Source organism: Chaetura pelagica, unplaced genomic scaffold, assembly GCF_000747805.2.
Source record: "Chaetura pelagica isolate M959 unplaced genomic scaffold, ChaPel_1.0 scaffold20, whole genome shotgun sequence".
Classification (NCBI taxonomy): Eukaryota; Metazoa; Chordata; class Aves; order Apodiformes; family Apodidae; genus Chaetura; species Chaetura pelagica.
In genome coordinates this window covers 3,311,970-3,322,608 of record NW_009951958.1, presented here as the reverse complement: position 1 = coordinate 3,322,608, position 10,639 = coordinate 3,311,970, and the positions used below count along the sequence as shown (strand labels likewise).

At 44.8% G+C, this 10,639-nt stretch overlaps 1 protein-coding gene across 1 annotated transcript in view; it reads left to right on the top strand.

The window, feature by feature from the left end:
- The window catches only part of DIS3L2 (DIS3 like 3'-5' exoribonuclease 2), a 167,093-nt gene that overhangs the window by 94,473 nt on the left and 61,981 nt on the right, over window positions 1-10,639 (top strand). Inside the window, 2 exon segments of the mRNA XM_009999669.1 lie at window positions 2,166-2,273; window positions 7,315-7,548. Of these exon segments, the coding sequence (XP_009997971.1) occupies window positions 2,166-2,273; window positions 7,315-7,548 (342 nt within the window).

Sequence of the window (10,639 nt, the reverse complement as noted above, 5' to 3'; positions counted from 1 at the left end):
GAGGATGTGCTAAGGCACAGAAATATTGAATAAGTGCAGAACATTATCAGATAATCACAGAACAGGGGAGAGAGAGAAAAGCTAGTAAGTGCAGCTTTTAATTTGGGCATAAAAGGGCATAGGAGCTTTTGTTAAATTACTGCACTTTGTTCACTGTGACCTGAACTTCAGGGTCTCACGGTGGTCATGGGTGATCTTAGGCAGGCAGGGATTTCCGATAGTCTATAAAGCTATTTTCTCCCCTTTCTGTTATGGGCTGGCACTGCTCCTGCTAAATTTATGACCTTGTGGTGTGGGTCCTTCCAGGCAGCATGGCAGGGCTCACGTACTGGATCTGTGAGTTATGAATGCACCAGTATTGTTAATGTACTGTTCACAACTGGAATAACAGAGTTGTCGGCCTTTGTGTTGCGGGAAACAGCTTATCATCATCTGTGCCCTTATGGCCTTCCAGCTGCACCAGTCCTGCTGATTCATGTTGCAAGTGACTCCTTGACAGTCACAGACCTTACAGTTAACCTTTTGCCATTAATATGCACTGCAATTAGAATGGATTTATAGCCATTGTCTAATGCCAAACCGCAAATGTGATAAAATATTTAAAGAGTCTTTCCTTCAAAGGTAAACAAAGTATGTGCAGTTGAGGAGCAAGTGGACATCTGAGATTGTTTGGGTTTTTGTTTTTACTGTTTTGAAGAACTGTTGTTCATCTGGCATCTAGGTAGGAAAAGTTGTATACCTGAAATCACCAAATTGGTGTCACAAATTTTGGAAGAGCTGGCGTTTGCATGCCAGTCTGCTTCCTGCTGGTCCTGTATTGACAGGGTGGCACACAGAGCAATCAAAATGGAAACTAAATAAATTAGCTAAAATATTTTATGGCAACCAAGCAGAGCATTTCTCTGTTTTTCTGGAAAGCACCAGCCCACATTGCCACTCAAAATAAACAAGAGGAAAAATGTGGTTCTTTTTTGAGGGCAATTACTGCTTCTTCACAAAGGTAAGTAATGAGAAAGGAAATTAGTGTGAACCTCTAATAATTAGTTTTCCTTCATTAAACAGCTGCTAAATAATTACATGTACTGTAGACTTCACTTGGGAAATAGCTCAGGGATGGTAGAAACACTTGGGCATTCTCAGGTTTACTCTAGTGTGAATATGCTCCAAAGCTTTTTTGCTTTGTTGTTGTAGTCAGGTGAGTAATTAATGGTTTCGTAAGTCAGTGTTCAGCAGCAGAAATATTGATCAGTTGTAAGGAATTAGGACACAGGTTAAAAAAATTCCCTGCCAGGAATTTCTGTTGACTGACATTTTGTTCAAATAGAATTGAGTATAGTAAAATAATAATTAATCTCCCTCAGTTTACAAACATCATGTTCAATAGTCATAAAACAGGGGCTTTTGTTTGTCTTGCTAATGTCTACATGTTCCTGTCTGTGCTACAAAGCATGGCTCTGTCTTTATTAAAGCCATGCACTCCTGTGGTTTTTGGGAGAAGCTTAATTTACTCTTTGCAGGGAGCAGACTTGCATTTCTTGCCTGGTTACACAGCCTTCAGTAGCAAAGCAAGAAACACCATTACCAAAGACAAGCTCTTCAGCTTCTGAGTGCCAGGACCGTGTTTCTTCACCATCAAGTTTCCTCCTGTGCTGAGCCTTCCTTATTCTTCCCAGTGTCAAAATGTTAGTGGGAAAGAGGTGAAAAACAGAGCAAATGTTGTGACCTTAAAAGCTGCAGAGTGAAATGCTTGTGTAACTGAGGATGCAGGATGCTCTGGGGTGTTTAGTCTGTATCTCTGAGGGGAACACTGGGAATGATTCACAGGTGGGAAACTGACAAGGTCCCTCTGGTCTCACTGTGAGACAGGGCTGATATGAGTGTTGGTGGCCTCAGCAGTGTCTGGCTTCCATTCCTGCCAGAGGGTTTGCTCATTCTATGCAGCACACTGTTGGTCATGCAGTGTAGCTCTGGCATGGGTAAAGCATCCCAGAGCTATGACGTAGCCTCTCCTACGACAAAGAATGTAATCATGAAGGTTTAATGCATTTTCTCCTTTTGTGCATTACTGAGCATCACCTTTGCCAACTGGTCAGGGAAGCTTGGCCACAGACAGGTCTCTACTAAAAGCCCATATGTCACTGAAGTGCTTTCCTCTTCTCTTCCAGGTGATCCCGATGCTTCCCAAGCTGCTCTGTGAGGAATTATGCAGTCTCAATCCCATGCGAGATAGGCTGACGTTCTCTGTGATCTGGAAGATGACTCCAGAAGGCAAGGTACCTTGAGTAGTGGGCAGTCATCCTGCTAATCTGTCCTCCTTTCATGGCCAGACCCTGCTTTTGCAAACAAAGTGGTAAAAATGTCATCCCTTAACACCCAGGTGGATAGCAAAGGACTTGCTCCTGAATGGTACTGGAGGATGTAGACTGTCCCTCTATCTTGTTTTATCGGTGAGAAACTGGTACTCCCAACTGGAATAATGTCACAACACTGTGCTGAGAAGAAGAATATCTGTATGAATCTCAGTAGGAGCATCTCCTCCTTGCAAGGTCACCCATCCATTCAATGTCTTGCCTCCAGCAGCAGCTCACAGCTAATGTTTGGGAGGGACAAGATGTTCCCCCCTACTCCAAGCCTGCCTTGCGCTCATGAGCTGTTGTGCAATGCAGTGGGTGAGGGCAGCATCCCCCTGGGCCCCCCGAGGCCCCTCTGGTAAACAGACTATTTCTATCTTCTTCAGAACTGCAAATTACATTGATCCAAATAAAGCGTGTTAGCTCATCAGCTCCATCCTCTGCATGTGTTATTCCCTGGGAGCAGTTGGGGAGGCTGTCAGTGCACCAAGCTGCCTTCAGCTGCCTGTCAGCTCTTCCCAGGTCTTAATTTCTCTCCCTGTTCCTCTCCCACACTCTTTGTAACCCTTCCAATCTCCTCTTTGGTGATTACAGGGTCCTCTCCCTAATCCAGGAGGGCTAAAGGCTGCTCCTACCAGAGAACTCCATGATCTGTGGAAAGAACTCTTCTACTCAGAATTATTTTTGATTAATCAGTGCTGTGTTCATGCACAACTCTGTGGAGAGTATTTCTTGTGCTCATTTGGTAATTTTTTCACAAAGATTAACTTCCTTCTTATTGTCCATACTGCTCTAAAGGATACTGAATCTTATTTTGTGCTTTAGCAAAATACAGTTGCAATCCTGTATCTGTATTTCTCCAGTGAGTCCCTGCTCTGGCACTGAGGTGGGTTTTATTTGTTTGCTGTGAAAAGCATTCCATTTCCATGATTACTCATGGGACCTTCTAATAGTAGTTACTTGGTGGGCCTTTTATTGACTCTGAGTGGTCTTTGAACAGCTAATAGTAAATTCTTAATTAAAATAAGCTTTTAATTAAATCTTGTCTCCTGTGCCCTGCAATATAGACATTATTTGCTTTTCAGACAGTGTTCAGACCAACCCTGTCTGGCCAGTGAGAAAACAGAGGAGCTGCAGCATCTTCCTTCTGCCTGCTCAGGGAGCAGTGGTCTGGGCCACCACCACACTGCCCCTGGGGCAAGCAGGCTCACCTGCAGCCATCTCAGCAAGGGGGTTTCTCCGAGGAGGCCTTCCAGGACTGTAGTCTTAATCAAGATCACTTGAGTTGAATATCAGGTCAAGGATAAAAGAAGAATTTACTACTTCCAAGAGGAAAAGTGGTTGTAGGGCTTTTGCCCAGCAGGGCATTCTTGCAATAGCTTATCTGTGAGCTTGGACAGAATGTGTCTTGTATCTTTCTAGGTGTTACTATAGCCTCCTCTTGATGTAAATATGTTCACGTGCTCTCCTAGGCTCTGCTGGGTGAAAGGGAGGTGAGTGAAAGGCCCCAGCACGGCCTTTGGACCTCAGCTGATGGTGGAGAGCCATGAGAACACTGACACTGAGGGACAGGGTGAGGCCAAAGAGCTCTTCATTGCGCCATGTGTGCATAGCAAGATTGCAACCTTGAGCTTACAAAGCCGAGCCCAACAGCGCTGCTAGAGGGGAGAGCTGCTCTGAGCTACCCCTGTGACTGCTCCACAGCAAAGCAGTCTGGAGCTAGTGCATCTCCCAAGGAAAAGCCACGCAGATTCCTCACTTGAATGTGACTATTGATAAGTTGCTGGGGGTTTAATTCATGTTTCTTTCAGAAAAATGTCAGACTCAGCCCTTTCTGGGAGCCAGGCACTTTCTTGTTTCTGTTGCTTTTAGTTCTGGAGTTTCTATCTTTTAGTCTTCATCAGTGTAACAAAATGCTGTCTCAGCAACACAGCACATGGCTCAATGGACTCCAGTGGGATAATGTGACATGATGTATCTGAGATGACTTTCCAAGGGCAGAGGCGTTAACCATATTGTTGCATCTGTGCTGTTCTTCAGAAGCAAATCTGGGCGTTCATGGGAACAATGTAGCACGTTTGTGTTTGGATGGGTTCAACAGAAAGCTATTTGAAAACAAACTATGCAGCTCCTCTTTTTAAGTTATTCCCTGCGGATGTTTGAATCACAGCCAGTTGGTTCCTTTGACCAATGAGGAAGAGAAATTGCTTCAGCCTGAAACAACCTATACAAACAGTGTGTCTTCAGGCTCAAAACTGTTGTAGTCAGCCCAGATGTGATGTGGACACTGTCTTGCGTGGAGAAAGTCCTCAGCCAGCTGCACAGCTATGTCACACCCTCAAGGAGACCTGTGCCACCAGAGACTGGCTAATGGGAGGGTTCCAGCTGAGCCACACTGACTGCCATCACATGGTGTGCTGGGAACTACAGCTTTTTCTCAAAAGCAGCCAGGGAACATAACCCTAGAAATGTCTCAGATACTGGTACTCTGTCTGGAGTTCGGGTGCACCAGGTTTGCTGTGATGGGAGAGACTTTGCAGACTGGTCTTGTGGGCTACTTGTAATCTCCATATCCCAGCTCAAGAGCAACCCCCAAATTTTGCTCCTCTGCACTTCTTTGCTCATCCATCAGCTGTCTCTGAAGAAACAGACAAAATAAGTTTAGTATCTGCTAGTAATGCAGTGTTTGTCCTTATGCTTTGCCCTGAATGTAGCCTGCCAGAGATTTGATGTTCTAGTTATATTCTGGGGATCCAATACACCGTATCCCTTGTCTTACAAGGAAGTGAGTGGAGCTGTGAAATATTTGACCTCTTCTAAGCAAGCAGAAAAATGAGATTTTGTTGAAAGCTTTAAGTTCAGACAACAAAGTGGAAATCCGGTCTGTTGGCTCTTTCAAGGGACAGAGAGAGGTCTTGGAAGCCAGTGGCAGAAGGTGATATGTAGCTTCAGAGCTGGCTTTCAGCAGTAGCCTGGGGAGTGGGGAAAGAGCTTCTCATCAGCATTACCCTTTTGATTTGTGCCCAGTCCTTAACTCTTTTCAACATGCAGGTACATGATGGAATTGACTCACCTGCTTTATAAAGCAAAATGAGTGTCCTTTCCAAACACAAAATATTTAGTGCAGGATAATGTAACAGTGAGGGCCAGAATTGATCATGACCCTTGATGCAGAAATTAATAGTTGGAGGCTGAGAAACTAGCAGGGAAATAGAAGTAGTGCCTGAAAACATTTGAACAGCAAATTGAAAGAGCTGCCTGCTATAACTGGAGGGTCTGTACAAGTGCTTAACTGAAATGAAGGATGCTCAGCCTTCCTGCCAGATCATCTCAACCAGGAACATCACCTTTTTGGTGCCTGAGTACCCTCCCTCTCTTTCTGAAGTATCTGTGTTGCCAACTGGCTAATAGTCTTGAAGTTGCTGGAAGTGGATCATTTAAAAAGCAGTGCAGCCTCTTCCACACCAGCGATCATGCTTGCTTTGTATCGGGAGGTTTTTTGGATCCAGCAGATTTCATCAGATGTGGCTGACACAGATTCCCCATCGCCATAAGAAGCTCAGCCACATTTAAAGAGATGCAGCAGAGCAGATGCTGGCAGCACTGTTGCAGCATCTCTGTCCAGCTTTGTGACTTTCTCTTTTTTTTCTCCTTGGCATGGAGAAAGTGGCACTCACAGGATAACCATGAGCCAAGGGTCAGAAAACTTTACAATCACAAGACATCACTTGCTGCACTTTTGCTTTTGGACACTTTCTAATTAGAAATGGGCTTAGATGCCCTGTGACTTTCAGATCTCTGAGCTGCTGAGTTATACTGCACATGTGTTCTGTGGGCCACAAGGGAGGGGAGGTGGCAAGAGGATCTTGGGGATCAGTCCTTTCCTGTTTGCCTGCCTGAAGCAGTGTCCTCGATGGGTCTGTCACAGAGAGAGCTGGTCTCCCTGGACACCATCACTTGCAGAATTTGCCTTGTCCTGTTGTGCTGATGAAGGAGCAAGGTGGCATTTGTAACTAAGGCAGAATTACAATTATCTGTTCATTCTCTGAGCACTTGTGCTTTGAATGGTTTATCACAGACTGCATCTGTCTCCGGAGCCTTCATGCCAATGCGCTTGACTTTTCTGAAGAGCCTTCTGCTCTTTGTCCCTCTGCACTTTCTCACTGCCTTGATGAGCTTTTGGACTCTTATGTCAGCGAAAAATAGATTTTTATTCTGCTTTAGGAAATAATTCTGAATTGCTATTTCTGCCTTGATATTCTGTTACGGGGTTTAACATGGGAGTGGCTTCTGATTAAAATAAGCAAATTTTATGCGCAAATTACAGACGATTTTCCTCTACATTCTAACATAGTTTGGAAGCTCAGAAAGGTTTGAGTTTGGTCCTAGGACCATAAAGATGACCTGAGAAACAAGGGCTCAGTGACTGCCATCTCCCCTCCAGACCCACTACTCAGTCCTGCTCAGGCACTTTCAAACATGCTAGTCAGACATTGAGGTCCCTGCAGTACTCCTGAAAATGAAGTATTTTAGGGCCAGCCTGGAGGGGGAATGCAGCCTGCTGGGGTTTAGATGATCCTTCTTGGCATGTCTATTTCCACCCGTTGCCACCCTTGCACCCAGTAACCTTAGAGTCAACTGACTTGATTTCAACTCCCAGCTGGGCTGTAGCTCTTATGAGCTCTATGAATGAAGCAAATCAGGTAGAGGAGAGAGGTCTGAAAAGTTTCAATGTGATTGAAAGACTTAATAATGTGTATATGCATTATTAGACACTAGAGAACCTCTGGGCAAAAGGCCTTCTGGTGTCCTCAATATGAGAAGATGAAGTTGAAAGAATATGAGGTTCACACTTACTGATGAGGTCTGGTGTCATTCCTTCTAGTGTTCATACAACTACCCAAGTTTTTGTGCACTGGAAACATTAAATTCTCAGATCTATTTGTGCTTCCTGATTTTGCAGATCCTTGAGGAGTGGTTTGGGCGGACAGTCATCTGCTCCTGCGTGAAGCTGAGCTACGACCATGCACAGAGTATGATTGAAAGCCCTGGGAAGCTGTTCTCACCTGAAGAACTTCCCCCTGTCTCCCCTCAACACTCAGTAGCTGAGATCCAACGGGCTGTGCTGAACCTCCATCGGATCGCCCAGCACCTCCGCAGGCAGCGCTTCATTGACGGTGCCCTGCGCTTGGACCAGGTGAGTCAATCCAGCTCCTGCAAGGGGCTCCCACTCCACTGAAGCAATTCCTGTTGGACTCCATAAGGATTTCCTGATCAGTCTAAAAACTGAGGAACAGAAAGGCAGGTTTGTGTGCCAGTGTCTTAAAAGCAGTGTCAAATTATATACCAAAAGTACTTGGTAAAGGATTGAAGGAAAGGAGTTCCTGGGTTTCGAGGAGTGATCCATCTTCCAACATTTTTCAAAATCCTAAAACCCTGATGGAGTGGATAAGTAACTTACACAGTGAAACACATCATATTGGTGTCATTGGTTATGAAGCTGTTCAGATATCCTTAGTGTACATTTCACTGGGAAAGAATCATCCTCCACATTTATTTCTGTGCTTGCAATACATGTGTTTTCCCCAGCTTTCATAGTAGTTCTCTGGGCAGGGAAAAGGACTAAATGTTATCTAAGCTAATGCTTACAAGTGGTGGGTGTGTTCCAGTGAAAGAAATGCTAGTGAGGAGGTTTTCTTCTGGGGTGATTTAAATAATCTTGTATTGGTTGTGTTATGTGCAATTTCTGTTTTATAAGTAGATCCAGATACTTTAGACAATCACAGCAAAAATACTTTTGCATTTGAGTGTCAGCTGCTCTGAGGTGGCTTCTGACAGCTTTTGTGGATAGGAGGTTCCAGTAACTGATAGAACCCAGTGGCCTTCCTGAGCAGGAGACAAAACAATCTCTTAATATAAGGAAGTTCTATTGTTTCATTCTGCAAAATGAGCATGAGTCAACATAAGGATATGGTTGAGAAAGAAGCTGATGTCCTGAGATGTGTAAACAGAACTATTGTATGTAAAAGGTATGTTGTAACCCTTCCATTTTACTCAGCGTTGAGGTGTTGTCTCCAGTGGCAGCAAATCATTGCAGAGCAAAAGAAATCTGCAGCCTTCCCCAACAGAGCATGTGGCTTAGTCTGGCAAAACGGTGAAGAGGAGGCAATGTTCTGCTCCCCATGTATAAGACGGACAGGATGAGACATCTGTATGTCAAATTTTCAGTAGGGGAGATCAGGGTTATACTTCAGAGTAAACTTTCTGTTGTAGGAACTGCTGTGTAAGGCTGTCTTGCCTACAGCTGTTGTGGGGTGATTTAGTGGACTGGTTAGGCACACATAAGTGGGCCTGGAGCAAGGGCATTTCCTCAAAGTTCCTCCTTGCTCAAAGGAAATAATTCTTAAAATTGTATTCAAATGACTTTTGGAAATACGATTTCACTTTGAAGTCCTGCAGAGTTTGCTTAAACCTCTTCTGGAACAGAGGTTGATCTCTGAGATTTATTCTGTAGTGGCTAGTGAGTGGGGCTTTTGTTCACAAGCACACTGTGTGTGCTGGAGAAACATAAACTTCCCCCCCCCCCTTTGTGCTTGCTGAGCTAACTGGGAAGCATTGGATGTGTGTAGGTTGGAACAATAGTCCACAGTGATGGGGAGCTGTGTCCCAGAAAGGTCACCAGGTGCATTACATAGGTCAGGTCACACCATGTAGTGCTGAGTGGTCACAGTCTTTGGCTGAGTTGAGTACCTGTTATCAAACTAACCTCAGGAAAGCATGTTTTAAAACAGTTGTGACATTTGCAGTGGAAGGATTTGGCCAGGGAAGCATCCTGCTCCAGTGATACCCTGTAAAAGATTAGCACTGTTTTGGTTTGCTCTGTGCTGTTACAGAGGAGCCATTACAGAGAATGTATTTGAGCATCATTTGTGATCTCAGGGTTAAAAGCCACTGCTAAGGGCACCAGAGGGGCCTGATTCCTACTCAGCTTAGTTCCTAACCAAAGCCATAAACTGGATTGTATGTCACAAGTGGCACTTCATGCTGTGAGAATCTTTCACCAGGCAAGAGTGAAAGTAGGGGTCTTGGAGAAGGAAGTGTATTTTAGTTCAAGGGACACCTTCACCTTGCTAGCCGCACTTTGATAAACTACGCCCTCCCCAGTGCCTGGAGAAAGCAGTTACTGTAAGGCCTGAGTTTGAAGAGTATCTGAAGGATGGGTGCTTAGACATGACCAGCAGCAAGTGGCCAGACAATGTGATCTGTAGCTTTTAATGGAAGGAGGTGAGTCCCTCTGCCTTTGCTATCCCACTTCCCTGAGTTCTCATGGACTTGGTTGTGTGCTGGATCTGACCTCAAGCCCAGAGCAAGCAAGCAAGGGTGGGTCTGAATGGGAAACACACCTTTCTAATCACTGGACCTCTCACTGATTTCCTGTTGAGTAATGTAAATCCTGAACAATGGAAGACAAACTCCAGCCGGAAACTAGGGGCAATGAATTATCAGATTCCAAATAAATATGTGAGCAAAGGAAATGATCATCCCATAGTTGTAAGGAAGGGGGTGGGTAGGCATGGATTATTCCCATGCTGTTTTTTCCAGGGGATGTGAGCCCTCTTCCTATACATTGCATTATGTTTGAGAGTTTCTACCTTGTAGTCACTCCTGGTAGAACAGAAATGGCTTTTTTTACTTACTTCCACTCTGCCATTTTTCAGTGTGATGTGCTTTTGTGCTTCCTATTGGTATTAAGAAAATCACTGGGGCAAGAATCTCCCATCCTGCTTTGCCACTGACTGTGGTGGCCCTGGGCTGGTGCTCTCTCTACCAGCCTCAGTTTTGCCTTCGGAATGATAGCAGTCTGCCCCATAGCATCCCTATAATTTGGGATTGATTCCCCAAAACTTAAGAACATTTCTCGAAGCCATTCATGTGTGTGTCCCCATAAGGGCAGAAACACTGGCTGGCCAGGGAGCCCCTTGCACCCCACATAGGAGGGCTCCAGTGAGTGCAGCAGTGGCAGCCTGGCCATGCCATGGTGAGGAGAATGATTCCTGTTTGAATGGGGCTGCTGAATTTTTATGAGCTAGTGTGAGAGCAGCATCTGCTTGCCCATGATTTTATATTTTAGCTGTAACTTTAGAAAACAGGAATCTCTAGCTCAATGACTAAAGGAGATATTTTTTTTTAGTAACTTGGGAATTGCCTGTCTGGGTCACACAGAACAGATTCCAGAAGTAGCAGATGATCTTGATAGCTGGGGGATTGTGGATTCAGTGTCCATAGGT